Source organism: Haemaphysalis longicornis, unplaced genomic scaffold, assembly GCF_048455015.1.
Source record: "Haemaphysalis longicornis isolate Haplotype H1 unplaced genomic scaffold, Haemaphysalis longicornis Haplotype H1 scaffold_4, whole genome shotgun sequence".
NCBI classification, from domain to species: domain Eukaryota; kingdom Metazoa; phylum Arthropoda; class Arachnida; order Ixodida; family Ixodidae; genus Haemaphysalis; species Haemaphysalis longicornis.
In genome coordinates this window covers 27,849,660-27,865,943 of record NW_027526361.1, presented here as the reverse complement: position 1 = coordinate 27,865,943, position 16,284 = coordinate 27,849,660, and the positions used below count along the sequence as shown (strand labels likewise).

At 48.6% G+C, this 16,284-nt stretch overlaps 1 protein-coding gene across 3 annotated transcripts in view; it reads right to left on the bottom strand.

The window, feature by feature from the left end:
• Positions 1 to 16,284, bottom strand: part of LOC144178399 (uncharacterized) — a 343,222-nt gene that overhangs the window by 109,063 nt on the left and 217,875 nt on the right. For 2 of the 3 annotated variants that reach the window (XM_077706220.1, XM_077706221.1), the window contains 2 exons: positions 3,674 to 3,775; positions 1,882 to 2,019 (listed from right to left, as the gene is read on the bottom strand). In XM_077706220.1, the coding sequence (XP_077562346.1) occupies positions 1,882 to 2,019; positions 3,674 to 3,775 (240 nt within the window). Of the gene's footprint in view, positions 1 to 1,881; positions 2,020 to 3,673; positions 3,776 to 14,300; positions 14,503 to 16,284 lie in introns of those variants that run through there. The other variant, XM_077706222.1, reaches the window with a different exon arrangement.

Here is a 16,284-nt window from a genome sequence, read left to right as displayed (position 1 = left end):
TTCGCGAAACGATGATGACGATGATGATTATGATGATTATAATGATCGAAAGAAAATGAAACGCATCCAGAGAAAAATGCTTTCTGTGGTCGGAATCGAACATGGGTCCCTGGCGTCATATAGGAAGCCGACGTCCATCCGATTGTCTTATTCCGACACGGTCAAAGCAGTTTGGATTTTGGACTGACTTTGACTGAGGTTGCATGGGAGAAGGCTTCGCGTTTTATCTATTTTTCTCTTAAGAAAGGAGCTGTATGTTTTAGAATGTTTATTTAGTCACATTTTTTATCTGCCTCGAGAGTATCTATCTTCTTTACAGCTAAGAATACAGGCTCAAACGAATCAATTTTCTAATCGGGCCAAGAGTCCACCGAGAGCATATCGGTTCCATGACGTATTTAATTGTTACTTTTCTTAACACACCGAACGTTGAAATAGAAATTACGAAACTGTGCATCGTATAAGCAGTCACCGGGAGCATTGGATTACTTTAGATGGAACAACACTGTCAAACTCATTAGCAGGGAAGTACAAGCACGTAGCATTAAATAGAAGTACCCCTCTTTCCAAACGAAAACGAAGGGGAAACGCCAATCATTGCAAAATCGAGTCCAACATTAAACAAACAACCCACAAGCGAGTGTAATCGGGACGGTCTGCTGCACTGCGATCGGGCTCTCTAGTGATTTACTAATGCGGGCACTGCATGGCTTTTCCTATCGTTCAACCACCGTCGTGGTTAGACGGAGGGGCGCATTTTCTGTCTAATTTTGCACGTCCATGCGCCCTCCTCCAAATCCAAGCTGCTTCGACCCTGGCGGAATAGCGCCATCGAATAGACATCGGCTTCATAACGCGAGGGACCCAGGTTGGGTTACGACCACGGGAAGTGTTTTAATTTTTGTTCACTTCACCTACGATCATCATCATCGTCCGAGAAAGTTGGCTTTCCTGTAGTGCGTTTTGGGTAGACTACAGGCGACATCAGTGAAAGGCTGAAAGTTTCGGTTTATTAATCCCTGTACTTTGGTTTGTCGGCATTGATCTTCGCCGTTTAAACACGACAGCAGCTAGACAATCCGTAAGCGTTCAGCAGAGGCTTTTGCCGTCTCTTATGAAGTCGATGGTAGGAACCGATGTCCTAAGATGGTCTCTACTGTGAACAGTCCATTCTACAGTAGGCTGAGTTGGATGGCCAGCGCGCTGCTCCCGAAGAATATCGGGGGCAACGACAAAGGACATGCTCTGTTGCCTCTTTCACCCCACAGGCATCGCAGTGGGCGCTACTGGCCATCCCGATGCGCAAGGAGGATTTTGTGAAACCCCTCTTAACCACGGTCTACGTAGTAATGTAAACTGTCGTCGAAGCAGCCCACACGGAAGGCGGCGCTGGAGTAGAGGGTCCTGAATGCAGGAGTGGGGATTCACACAGTCCGGTGTATTTCACTGTTTAGTTTTAGTACTAAGAGCAAAAGAACGAAGCATCCTAGCGGCATAAGAATTGAACGAAGTGGATAGGAAGACTGCTGGCGATCGCTTCCCTGCCCCGGCGCCTCCTTGAACACCAGCGGTTGTTCACACCGAGGAAGGAGGAAGTGATTGTTGGGGGAGGGGGGGAGATAGAGGCCCGACTACAGAGAAAAGGTGCTAAAATGGAATGTTTGAATATGTTGCCACCAATAAGTGCTGGACCTATTCAATTCAGAATGAGCTTTGGGGAAGAGTGGTAGGCATTGTCGGTTTGCTTTTGATTTATGTCAAGAGGCACAATACACGTTGATTGCCAGTATATAGGACAGCTTTCGTTCTTGCTTGTGGCTCCTGTGAAATCAGGGCCATCCCGATATAATGAGACGGCAGCAGTGAGAGAGGGAGTCTCACCTGGGTTGTTGACCCACTCCTGGAGCGCCTTCTGCAACCTTCTAACGTGAAGAGGCTTGCTGGCCATGCCCACGAGGGCCATGATCTCGAGGAACTCTTCTTCGCCCGCCTCGCACAACTGCTGCACGTCATCGCCTCCTGCGGGCGGGAGCGTAGTATGAGCACGCAGGTGAGCTCTTTGTTCACGCCAACTGCTTCTGCGTCACGTTTTCGACGGGAAATAACCGTGAGTACGCACGATTTATCAAGTCCACATTATTTACAACGACCACACGCAGAGGTCATTACGTCTCAGCGGTAAAGAAATTAGCATGATGCTTTTCCATTCAAACGGGAGCTCTACGCACTGAAGCTACACCTGAGATACGAGACGCGCCGTAGTGGAGGGCTACGGATTAAGTTTGACCGCGTAGGAATCCTTAACGCGCGCCGATATCTCGGCACACGGGCATTTTATTTTTTCGCCCCTTCCAGCCGTACGGCTGCCATGACCGGCAGGTTCACACTGACGGCAGCTAAATCATGCTAAAGTCACATTAGTGTGCATAGCGAAAGCATTAATTAAGGTACCGAAGGCCAGCCAAAATGCAAGCGACACAAGGAGCCAGCTCCATTTTGTAGCGAAAGCCACAGCGTAAAGAAGGGCAATGGTGAAAAGAAGCAGCGGCAAACGTTTTCAGGAACCGTACGCCAGGTGATTGGGCGCTCTCTCACTACAACCCTACTTGTATTTACACCAAGAACTTTTGAAGCACACTGAATAAAGAGATAGTTGATCATGGGATGTAAATTTCGGTGGTCCTTCAAACCTTATTGAGGTATGTTCGCGAGAGGATTCGACCCAACCTTCGTTGACGCAATGTGAGCTTGTCTTGCTTTCAAACGCCTACGCTTAGGTAACATCCAGTCAGACGAACACTTGTACTATCCTTTCAACTCCCCCTCGAACAACGATTTGTTAACTAACATGATCTGCCCATTCCTGTCTCTAAAGGGCAAGACGAATTCATCGAAGTCATGCGTATATGTCCGTTCCGGTGGATGCGAGCATTGTTAGTACTGCCCCATACACTGAACATGAACCTCCACGCGTTTCATGTGGGAAGCGCGTATTCAGATTAGGTGAGGCGCTTGGACTCGCCATGTGTTGGCCACGAAACAAGTTTCACCTGCTGGTGGGCTACGTTTTGGGTGAATACGAACGCAATGATTAAAAAGCGGGCGTTCTTTTGTTTTTGTTTTGGGAAGAACAAGCGGATTGTATTTTCGGGATTAGTTATATAAACAGCTATCATAGACAAAAACTTCCCCCTAGCCTTTATATATTATTTTTTCCTAGCATTAAAACGTATAACTTCATTGCCGTCCACGGCATTCAAGGAGCGTGAAGCAGCTGATGCCTTTTCTTACTTCAAGTATGAGCGGATTTATAAAATTTCCATGCGTGTCATGAAATGGGGGTGAATGACGAATAGAATTTCCTGCTGCGCTAGCTGGTGAGTGGTTCCCATGGTTTGAAGCCCAACAACAACAACAACAACAACAAAAAAACACGGACGGTGAACACAGGAGACAGGATAGGCGCTACCAGTCTACTCTGTGTTCATGACTGGAACTGCGCACAAAGCCCGGCTTTTCACTTTGCTTCTGTGTTCATGGTACGCGTTTTTTCGTTGCGCTTGAAACCACGTGAATGACGAAGCCTATAAACAGTGTAACTAGCGAACGACCAGGCCTAAAACACACCCCGTTTTTTCGTTGATCGTTCCCAGAGCTAGAAAGTGGGACTTACCTTGACAAATGAAAGTATCGTAGTAAGAAAGAAGATTGGCTCGCTGAAGGACCCTGTACAACTGCAGCTCGGATTCATTGGTGGGTTGCGACGTCATCGCGACTGCGTGGGGAAAAGAGAAATAGGAGAAATAACGCTTTAGCCGATGACAACCAACGTCTTTACATCTTCTGTTCAACTTCCTAAACAGTTTCAGATGGTGGGAACACTGTCTATTCTTATGTGCCCCATGAGGCGAAAATTCCTGGCGTCGTGAGCCGAGGAAGACCCAAAATTCAACGTGCACACGTGGAACACGACTTTCGAATAAAAAGGTGTCAAGAGGAGAAATAAAACACACACAAAAAAAGGCTCGAAACCTGGGCGAGCGCCTATGTGCCGTCATGGCGTGTGCCGTAACGTCAAAGCGTGCCAAGGGAAGCCATCAGTCTATGGTGATCGCAGGGCTGTCGTGTTGACTGGAACCGGGTCTTGAAAGGGAAAGTGCTTCGATATTGACTCTACCGCAAGTTCCTGCGGCGGCTAAACTAGGTGAACCCCGCAAGTGCGCCAACAACGTCAAAGCTCGAAACGGGTACAATGACAACATAAGCCGCAATGCTTGCGCCTTCAGGAAATGTGGCAGACGTAAGTGGCGCCTGTAACCCAGAGAGAGAGAGAAATAACTTTTATTTGTCCAGTTTGTGGAGGAGAGCTAGACCTCCACCCTAGGCGTCGGCCAGGAGCCCTTGGGTCCTAGCAGCGTCTTCGGCTAACTGGACGGCCCAGACTTGATTCGCCGGGTCTCAGCTGAGCAGTACGGTCTCCCACTGCTCATTACTGCTAATTTTGCGGCTCTGAGGAGTCGCTTGAGGACATGCCCATAATATATGTGCAAGATCGGCCCGTTCCTTGCATCTCCGACATTTATCTGAAAACTGTCCAGGATAACAATGACTATACGCGACGGGGTTCGGGTACGAGTTCGTCTGAAGAAGCCGCCAAACCACAGTAATTTTTTTTAAACGAAAGTCTTTCTTGGGCTACTTGAACGCAGAAATTTTGGTCTGTCTGCGTGAAAAGAGAATTTATCATAAAACCCGTATCAGCGCGCAGCGACTAGTGGTAACAGCGTTGCCCTAAAAACAACAACAAAAAAAAGCAATCAGTTTCCAAGTACACCGGGCAGTCAACACTTTGCACAGTAAATGTCTGTGGCGGTGAAACAATCTGCTCCAAAATGAATCCACAAAAATTTCACAGGTGTTCACAGAAAAAGTTCAGTCTGTCCCTCGATTCAGCCGCCCGACTAAGGTTCGTGCATAGGTTGAACGAAACGTCTGTACACCTACCGCCATGCCAAAGCATCTATAGGCCTGGTGGCAGTGCTCATACTTGACAACATTGTTGAACAAAAGCAAACATCACACAGATTTGGGCACGAAATCAATACATAAGAGATATTTGCAGTGTTCCTTTATAAAAAATGTCATGGATGCTTGATTTTTGCTATATAAATAAAATACACCGTCGCTCACCGTGACCGCCATCGCCCGCGACACTAGCCCTCCTCACGGCATTTCAAAAAAATTACACCATCTTCCCATGGGGAACCCTGATGAGGATGCGAAGCATCATGGGTGTTCTGTGTGGTTCCAATGTGTTGCCGTTATGCTGAGTGATCTGGTGTTTAGTAGCGCCAGAGGGAATTCCGCGTCCGTGTCCACACCGGTGGCAAAGGCACGCAAGTACTGTTGTGTGACGGTGAGTAGGCGGTGGTTCTCGAGGCGCGGAAACTCGTCAATCATGTTCTTGTCGATGTTGTCGTCTCTGGGGTATAATAGGTAGTCTCCGTCAGCGTTGGTGAGGTAAAGGTTGTTGACGTTGGTCCATCGGCTGAGAGCAACGTACACGCCTTCGTCTTCGCAGCTTTGTCTTCTTCTTCTTCTTCAGCGGTTCCCCTACGAGAAGATGACGACGGTGGTTGAACGCGAAGCTATCTCGTGATGTATTCTTTGGTTGGCCAATCCCTAGGGGCATCCTACCACAATCATCATCAGAGGCGCTGCGGACGGGGCACGGACGCGGGACATCCCCCGAGCAAGAGATGCTTCGCATCTAAAAGTTCAACAGTAACAGAAGATTCCAGTCGATGGCGCGTGGAACGCGCGTGGTGAAGGGCCTTAGGGTGTAGCAGTGGAACGCAGTAATATTGAACGGATTTAAGCGGCAAACGCACTATCGTCTTGAAACGACATTTGCAACGAAGTGAGCAGATGCGCGACCATTTCCCCCCCCAAATTCTTTCTGTAGATGACGGTTGAGAAAAAAATTTAGGTGGTAGCAAATATTTATGAAATAAGTCTACTACACCAAATAGGCCGCCCGTTCCGCTTAAGAGAGAGAGCGTCCCAACAGATGACGTTTTGCAGCGGCCAGCTTAGCGCCATCACGTTTCGTGCGGACGGGAGAAGTTCAAAATAGGCAAGACTGTTTTTGGCTGTCCATATACAGCTTTATCCGGTACTGTATTATTCACCTAGTGTTAGTGACATTGAGCACATGGCACAGCAGAGACCCGGGAGCGCCCAGCTGGCCCGCACTCACACATAGCGCAGTGTCATATTATTTGTACCAAACCAGGGTTATGGAACGCGTTACCGCCTGGCGATTCCGGCGGTGGCCAGCATGCCCGAGAAGACATCAGAATTGCAAGGGCGAGCGGCAACGTAAAACATATTACAGAAACTCCAGAGTGGGAATTAATTGCCGGCTGAAAACATAAGCAACCCTGCTAAACACCAAGCTGCCCTAAAGTCACTACTCCACATTATTGCGCTCTTAGGAAGGCATCTTTAGGTGCCATGTCCGATATCAGAGTAGAGCGGGAACGCTATAAGGCATTTTCTTACATTGGTTAGTGAACACACGACCTTAAATACGACAGTCCAGATGAAGCGGGGTGAAATAAAGGGGAAGCCGAGCGAACGGCAGCTAGAAGCCCAGCCCGCTTAGGAACGCGGTGGAATTATTCTAGCCCAAGTTAGATTAAGTACGTGTACTGCCTTATATATCAGTAAACTGATTAAACATATTTTGTAATATGTTTTTCTTTGTAACAGTCGTTGAAGTAATATATACTAAACATGTAGTGCAACTTGATATAAATAACTTCACAGGCAACATAACAAATCATGCACACCTCCCTCAAAAGACGACGATGGTTGAATGCGAATCTTTCTCGCGACGCATGCTTCGGTTGTCTTCTTAGTTTCCCAAACCGCTTCAAACATGTCGAAATGGAGCAATCGGATAGACGCCGGCTTCGTAACGCGAGAAACCCGGGTTCCACTCCGGCCACCGGGAACGTTGTTTTCTATCACTTCGCCCTTTTCGCGTTACAGACGCCACCAGTGAGAACACCAAAGCGTCGCTTTAAAAGCAAGCATGCCATTTTTAATAGACTGTAATCAAGGCGCAAGAGTACAAATGAGGGCATTCCCCGAAGTAAACGGGAAAAATAGCCGACATCTTTCAAGCGGGGGTATCAAGCTTGTAGATAACGCTAAATTATGCTATATCAAAGTGAACAGAAATTTCCCGATATTTATGCTATCGCATAAATTGAAGGACAACGACAACTGTGAGCATCGACTCAGAATATTGCGACCATGGAAATTCGCTATGGCACGAATGAAGTTATTTCCGTAATTAAAATCTGATAGTCATAGTGGTTTTTAACCCAGCAGAGGCTTTTTAAGTGCCATCACGAAGGAAGAACGACAATTAATAATTCACTGAAAACCTTCCAGTCGTGCTCTTTTTATCGCACAGTTAGGCTCCAGGCTCCTTTTGGCGTCGTTGCTAGGCTCTCAGCCTACAGTTCGGATTGTTTACCGAAACGACAGGCCTCGTTTTTGTCGCACAGGCTTCACGTTAAACAGATCGACAGATCAATGTGGACGCCAAGCAGATTGTTAGCGCAAAAGTTTTCACCTTGCTGGGATTTTCTGGACAAGCGTCGCTCGAAGCAATAGCGGACGTGTCAATAGCTTCACCGTCATGAGCGTCCACAGGAGGTGGTTGGCGTTCACCATCAGGCGTCACAACAGTTGGAAAAGTTCTCTGTGACGTCGGGCGGGGTAACTCACAGCTTGATTTCGCTTTGCTCTTTGAGAGATGGAAAAAAAAAATTGGCGCAGCTTGCACTAGTGGCGCAAGGCGAGAAAAACAGCAACGCTGGCGGCCCCTATCCTTTCCTTGGAGACCCGGCTGTTGCCCCTCACATGTATTTCCGAACTTCGCGCTGAAAGTTCTGCATGACTGACAGGCCAGGGTCGTTTGGTTCGCAGGCTTTCACATCTCTCCCAAAGTGGACTGCGCATGCATGCGCTAGAACCCGCGGCAAGCGGCTTCGCGAACTCGGTGTTTGTAGCACGAACTCGGCGTCCCTGCTCCCCACTTCAGGCGCGAACGCACGTGAACTGGCGAAGAGAACAGCACGCGAGAGATCACGCCACGAACGATGCGCAGAATGCTCTCAAAGACCGAGCTGGCCGCGACACCGAGCGCTCCTCACGAGGCGCATGCTCACGTGCGCTGAGTATTTTTTTAGGTATTTCTGAGAGCTGCTCACGTGGCGCAAGCCCACGCGCGAGCTTGGACGACGCCAGGCGTTCTTCACGAGGCGAACGCTCACGTACGCTCGGCTGGGCTGAGTTTTCTGGTAACGCTCCATGGCGGAACTAAATGCTCAAACAGCTCCGACGTTAAAACGAGCGCTGTGAGTCGACCGATCAGTGTATAGTGGACGTTGCAAAACTGACAGAAAATTGTCTCACTGTGAAAGACCCGACGCAGCCAGCGCTTTCTAGCACATGGCGTCGATTCGCAACTACACGCTTGACTGTGACAGCTTGAAGGACGGGTGTAGGGGCGTTATTTTTCAATGTTGATGCACAGGATCCCGTGTATTATACATAGGCACCCAGTCATGCAGGTCGGACTGCATGACTGGTGTAGTTCCTTCGATACGGTGTGATCTTCGCCTTGCAGAAACATGGGTAAAAGACACGCTCGCCTCTTTGTTCCCCTGTTCTGGCGAATGCGCTCCCGATCGCCTTAGAGACGCAAAAACACACGGGACAGTCTGTGCGAGGTGAAGATGAAACTCATGCTCCCAGTTAAAAAACAGCGCTTGAAACGCGGTTATGGAGGGCTTGTGACATCCGAACCAGCGCCATGTGAAGAGCCTAAAGAAAAGGAAGCCGCGGACAACAGAATTTCGCACCAGGTGACTGCCTTATTCTACGTCACTATACATGAACAAACGAACCAACCAACCATCCGGCAAGCACTATTAGGTAGTGTTGCCACACGAAGTAGTGGTAACGATACTAACCAAGCTGTATCCATAATGTAAACGTTTTCATAGTCCTCAATGTTCTGCTTTTGCTTATTATCCGTTCATAATCCCTGTAGTACGGCTTGTGACGACCCCTTTCTAGATACCGAGGTATTTCTATAGCATTGAATCACCGAGATACCAATAACGGGGTGTTTCTGAGGCCTAAATTTAAATGTAAAATTATGTAACCCGAAACAACAAACAGTCGGCTGTAAACAGTCTATTTTAACAAAATGGGATATTTCCCGCACGAAAAAAAAAAAAATCTGAAGCACTTGCAGTAGCCATTCTGTGTAGTTATAGTTACAAATATTTTAGATTTTACGCCTGGATTGTTAACGCCAGTGTATCATTTGATCTTGTTTTTAACAATACTGCTAACCTTGCAATAAAAAATAGGTGTAATGGAAGACAAATAAATAACTCGCCATTCCGGCACTGCGAAAGTGGATGGCCAGCGAAGGTTTTGATCATGTTCTAATATCCCACTCACCGGCACGATCGCTATCCAACGGCCCGCGTTTGGTCGCTTTATAAGCGCACACTACGTCGGAACCTACGTCATACATTCCCAGTGAAGCCCGTTCTACATGGGGCGAATTTCGCTTGCGAATTCGCAACTGCGGCGCCGCACGTACACCAAAACATTCTATTCTCGTTGCTATGGCGAATTTCCAAATGTTTGGAAGAGTGGAACTTCTCTTGTGAACGCCGCTTATCATTTTGCAATATGTCGCAGCAGTGAAAATAGGAAAATAAATCGTTTTGCCGCACGGGTGGCGCCGCAACTGCGAATTCGCAGGCAGAATTCGCCCCATGTAGAACGGGCTTAAGACATAGCTCCGACGCGAGCGGTGACATGCGTTGGCTTCGGCGATATGTTTTTGCTTTTGTTGTTGGCTCTTTAGCTCTCACTATCTAGGGGACAGCTTCCGCTTCGATGCGAGTGGCAACATGCGTTTGCTTTGCAGATAAATTGGTCTTTGTAAGCTGGCTTTTTCACATCGCGGTCTCCTTCGCTGGCGCGGCCGCCATAAAATCGCAGATCCCAGCCACAGAAGCTTCGCTTAAAAAGATGAGTAGAGGGCTGCGAATGGACGATGAAACATAATGCGGCAAGAGTAGCCGAAACCCCCAGACGTTAGAATAAAAAGGACCGACGAAGGATATCAATAAAGAACAAAAAAATGTAGGAGCGTGAACAACGTTTAACTAATGGTAATACACGTCCCATGCAACCACTTAACAAAGATGTATATTTAGACTATGTTAACAACTTTAACGTCCATATTGTCCCGAGAAGCCGACGAATTGGACCAATTGGACACTCGGTGGGTTGTGTGGGTTTATCCCCATCATGATCTTCTCTTCGCAACGTCTCCGCCCGGGCGCAGTCGTCGAGAACACGCGGTCCCCGCCGATCGACTCCAGCCCCGACGCGACCAGAATTCGACCACGTCCTCTCCCCCCCCCCCCCCCCCCCCTTGTTTCCACCCTATGACCAGCCCTTCAAGACCAGACGTGATCAGTTGAGACGAGGCGTGACCAACAGAAGATGCAGTCCTCAGCCCTGTCGTCCGACGTAGTACGAACTACTTTAGACATTTCACCGCTGCCTTGACGACGTCATGTCGCAGGACGAAGCATCACCGACGACATAATCATCATCAGTGGCGGCAGGCACTTGAGGTGATCACATCCTACCACCCCGTCACGCGCATTATTCTGTTGCGGCCTCGAACGGGATGGTTGCTTCGAGCCGGGGGGCTATGTCACAAGAAAGAAAAGGAGTGCTAAATGTCGTCTAGCCCCATGTTGACGCACCACCGACTACGACGAAGTGGGCGGCTCACAGCCTGCCTAGATCTTCTATGACCATTTCAACATACACCACATCCCCATAAACCATGGATCGTCTCAACCTTGGCCTGCCACCACGTAAAAAATATTGCTGGTCCTTCAACAGTAAGAAAAAAAAATGGCGCCCAGTTTTTCCCTGAACAAGTCACCGAAAGCATTAAAAGCGAAAAGCAGCCTTCTGAATGAGAATACCCGTGAACGAGCAAGGGAGCGAGCGAGCGAGCAAGAAAACAAGCCACCAAGCGGTCAAGGGATGAGCTGGTTACGGGCGCATCCGCCCCTGACAGAACGCAGAAGCAATGAGAAAGCGAGCGCTCCGTACGGCCGGCGATTAATCGAAATTCGAAAACGCGTCTTCGAGGCGTCCAAGAAGTGTGACAGTCGGGAAAAGTACCACTGTAGCTGCAGCACCTGAGGTGGCGCCGAGGTGTAATTCGCAATAAGTGCGACGCTGACGCTGGTCCATGCATGTCACTCCTCTTCATCCGCAGTGGCGCGCAGAACCTTTTTATTTGGGGACAATCCCCCACTGGCGTATTTGCCACTGGTGGTGGCGGTGGTAGTAAGACCCATTTTGTTATTTACTAAGGGAACAAAGACGCCATGCTAATCTTTGGCGAATTTTGGTATCTAGGGGAAAGGGGATAGGTTATGGGAATTGGAGAAACAAATAATGGCTCTAATGGGGTAGGGAGCTAATGGAAGTGGTAGCAGCCGGGTCTCTTAGGGAACTTCCGTAGATATGTAAGCAGACGGCGTTCTTCGTTTGGATTAAGACTTACGTAAAGCCAATCATCAAGACTCCGTGGGTTTGCAAATTCTAATTTTTGGAAGCTTGTTGTCGACAGTCGGCAAAGCGACGGCATTCCCACAGAATGTGTGCGGTGTCATTATTAGCTGAGCAACGTGAACACTCGGGTTCATCTAAACATCCGCATCTTGTAGCGCGAAAATATGGTGTCCTTGCCGACCCAGTTCTAATCCTGTGAATGATAGTGTACATGAGCAGCTCTGCGGTAGTCTTCTATTCTCGTCACCAGATGACTCTTCATATCTAAGAAGCAGCAACGGCGTCTTATTTGCTGCTGTGATTAAAAGAAAAGCGTCGTTCCCGGTTTAAAAAAATCTACGAGTCTGATGATGAGGAGGTATTTCGCCAACGAGGACGCGGTTTCGATTCTCGGCCGCGGCAGCCGCTTTTCGATGGAGGCGAAAAGCAAAAAAGCCCGTGTGTACGAGATTTCGGCGTAGGTTAAAGATCAAATTAGTCCGGAGCCCTCCACTACGGCACGCCTCATCACTTGCGTTACGTCGGCGCGTTAAACCCTACAATCAATCGAGGTATTTCGCCACCTGGATGGTTTTACAGCCTACAAAACTTGCCCACACATCCAGGCGTTCATACCTCCAAAAGAGTTGCAGCACGGTGGTTATGATACTTGCGGCGGAAACGGTGCGAACGTAGTGAGGGTTTTGTTTTCGATACACGTGCTGAAAATGTGCACACACGGCAACAAAACGAACGAACGTTTTAGATTAGATAAAGACATTTCACAGCGGAAATGAAGCCCAGAAGCTGGCAGCGGCCACTTAATATTTCCAATACGTCTTAGCCAACAAACGTTTTCACCAGGACCAACATGTCTAAAACTACACTGAGTATTTCAAATTTCCCCTTACATAATTCAATCACACTACAAACGTGGTAAAATTTGAACTTCAGTAACGACTTTTAAAGACTATGCATCCATGATTTAACACATACAGATTTAAGAGCATTTATTTGTCTTTAGGGAGAATTGCAGAGACGGGGAGTAGCGTGGAAACGTTCTTTGTTACTGCTATCTATCGCAGAAAGAGAATTGACACCAATCAGAAAAATTGGTGGGTTTGCCGGGACTTAAGCCTGGTTTGTTACCTTTTACAGTGGCACTAAACTGAAGGATGAAATTCCGAAGCTAAACGTGGAGGGGCTTGCATTCATAAAATTCCTTCTCAATTTAGCCTTCGCGTTTAGTCCGGTTGGAACAAGAAAATAAATTACTTTAGTCCCGCATGGTGTAGACAACTGGCCACGGCAGTGACCTAACATTGTACATGACCGTTCTTGAAATTTTCTGAGTGTGATTAACAGTTCGAGTCGCTCCAAGGTGAGCGTTTAACAGTAACAGAAAACGTGCTCGACGATCTCACTGTCACCCCTAGATTCAAAGGCGTCACCGTTAGTTATTCCTGCAAGAAAAGAATCCACGCCCGTGAAGGCCACTCCCAACCACAGGCGACACAGTCCTCTTAAATCTGAATAAATCCAACAGAAGCCCCCTTTTTTGGGGGTTCTACATAACTGGAGCGAAGGAATCCCCCTCAACCGCATGGCGCGTGCAGGATCCTTTGAGTCTGCCCCAAGCCCCTCACGCGGCGATATTCGTCCGCGCATTGTTCACCGTCCTGCGTGTAGATTGGAGGCGCGCAGGCCGCTCTTTTCAAAGCTCGCACGAGACGCGCACGTGGTGTGGCTGGCCGGATTCCCTACTCCCCCCTTTTTTTCCTTTTTAAAGGACAGAATGTTACAAGTTGGGCGAAGTAAACCCTGCATCATCTTTACACGGTCTCTGGTACTCTCTTTCTGTATCCAAGAGATGGGGCTGCAATTGAGGGGGTTATTATAAGGTGATTTGACAAAGAAACCAACAAAGTCCCCCATCTTTTCATTTGAGGCGAAAGCACCGCACCCCCCCCCCCCTCTTTCTTGACCTAAAGTAACAGCTCCATTGAACAAATCAAAGCTATCTCCCGTGCAACCAGACCGAAAGTCAAAGTCCGAGATCCAAACTGGTTAGACCGTGTCAGAATGGCGCAATCGGATAGACATCGGCTTCATAACGCAAGGAACCCAGGTTCAATTCCGACCACGGAAAGTGTTTCTTTTTCCTTCAGGCGCTCCGCGTTTCATCATCATCGTCACGTGACGTGCCCTTTGTGACAACACACTTTGTAAAGTCGGCTTTTTTGCAGTGCGTTTCGGTGTTACGATCTACGGCGCAGGTGAAGGCGCACAAAGCGTCGCTTTAATAAGGCGGCCACAAAGCGAGACAGTTTAAAACAACAGCAAACTGCTCAATGCAGCAGTCCAGCGTAGCGTTTGCCCGGTGCAACAGAAAAAGAAAAAAAAAATGAGTAGCTCTATTTCGGATCTATCAAAACCAAGAAGATTCCAAACTCGGCAGAATTATAATAAATCCCAAGAGGCTATTGGGGGTCATTCCAGGGCCACGATTTCCTACTTTCTAGGTATGCCACCTGTGCGCCTTGCTCCATGGCTCGCGACCATTCACGCGAGTGCTGTAACGTGCATACTCGTGAGTGATGCGTGACTCTCACCTGGGGCCTCTTCAGGGCGGACAGGGCGGCACGGAAGCTGCGCGGGATGACCATAACTACGCAAGCGCATTCAGTCCCGCTGCGGAGATGCACCGTGTACACGGGAAGGGAACCGGCTAACTAGCGCCGTTCGGGCACAGTCGAGGCGGCGCGGCGTCGACGCACGTGCACCACGCGACCAGGAACGGCACTGGGCTCCATTGAGGCGCGCCTCGCACCACCGCGCGTGGTAACGGCCGCTGCGACGCAGGCGCCGCCCCCGAGAGTCGAGCGCCAACTGGCGCAGGAGCCGCCGCCGCCGCGCGGGGCGAACAACAAGGGCCACGCGACTCGGGCCCTGGTGGCGGTGCGCCGCGCGCGCGCTGGGCTGGCAACCGTCGGCGCGAGCCGAGGAACCCAGGTATCGGGATCGGGAGTAAGGCGCCGCGAACGGGAGCCGGGGCCCTTACGCGGGTGCCGTGATCGGCTGGTTGGGATGCGAACGGAAATTTAGATTGGGCCTGATCGGCTGGTTGGGATGCGAACGGAAATTTAGATTGGGCCTATTATGTTACTACGGACGAGGATATACTAAAAAAGGGCTTTCATACAGTAGGAGTGGAAGGAGGAGGAGAAAAATGCGAATGGAAAGTCTGAAAAGTTAGCCTGGTGTAGAGCCTTGCTTGGTACCAGGCTTTAAGGGAGGGTGTTCAGTGGATAAAAGATAGGGCAGGTGAAATGAGGGAGACCCGAACGACTACACTGTCTAAAGGGGGCTAGAGTGCGCGCGCGTCCCCGCTCATACACATAGAAATTACAAGTGTAAGACGGGGAAGAGTCTTAAGAGAAGGCACTATACAGGCGTGTAAGAGAGTTTTGCCGGCATGGTGAAAGCAACAGACTGCAAATTGATGTGGTACTGGGTGAAATCCTGCCTCGGTACCGGAAGTTCAATTCCTTTTTCACGAAGTCGGAACAGGGGAAAGAATTTAGTAGAGCAGAATTCGTTACCGCGAAAATTTTAAAAGAATGTCCAGAAACTCCGATGCGGGAATTCTCAGAAATATGCATAATCCGCTTTGCCATAAAAAAAAAAAAAAAAAACTTGTGGAGTCAGTTTTATTATCATGCATGAATGAGATAGGGGAAAGACATCTTTGTGAGAATAAAAACAGTCTGATATTACGGTACGACAGCCCCAAGGGCCCTTTATTAACCTCCCCCCCCCCCCACACACACAAAAAAAAAACAAAACAAAAAAAACACGTTGCATTACAAAACATAGTATACTGAGCCTCTTAAAGTCGGCTTTACTACTATTCAGAAATGCATTATTGCGAAGAAATTTTCAGAGGCGGTACAGTGAAACCTCGATATATCGAACAGCGCGGTGCCCGCGAAATAGTTCGATATAACCAGAATTCGATATATAAAATCACGTAAAAAACGCGTCATAAACTGGTACAAATCAATAAATTAACAAATTGTGCAGTAAATACTCACTTTGTGCTTCAAAGTATTTATTCTTTTGGCTTAAAGTACTGCAGCAAGGTAGCCTGGCGTGTTATACACGAGAGAGAGAGAGAAAGCTCTTTATTAGAGGAGAAAGCCGAGAGTTTTGCCGGAATCGTACCACCGACATGCTACTCGGCGGGGGAATGGGTAGGGGAGGGTAGAAAAGGCCCTATAGATACAGGGCAGAAGAAAGAGAAGAGAAGAAGTAAAAAAAAAGAAATGGGCATCATGTAGTTTGTGCGAACAGTTCGACGAACGTCATGTTCTCAGTAGTTTAAATCAGTTCAGTGACGCCGATCTCGTCCAGGTATTCAAACAACGCCTTCAGTGCTTTGCGTTGTGCTGAAGGAGAGTGCCAGGGGCCAAGGAGCACTTGTAGGCTGATTGGTCCTGGGCGTAGGTGTTCGATCTTCTGCTCCAAACGGCACCTTGCGAGCATGTAAGCGGGGCACTCTAACAGTACGTGTTCCACGGTTTCTGGCGATCCGCA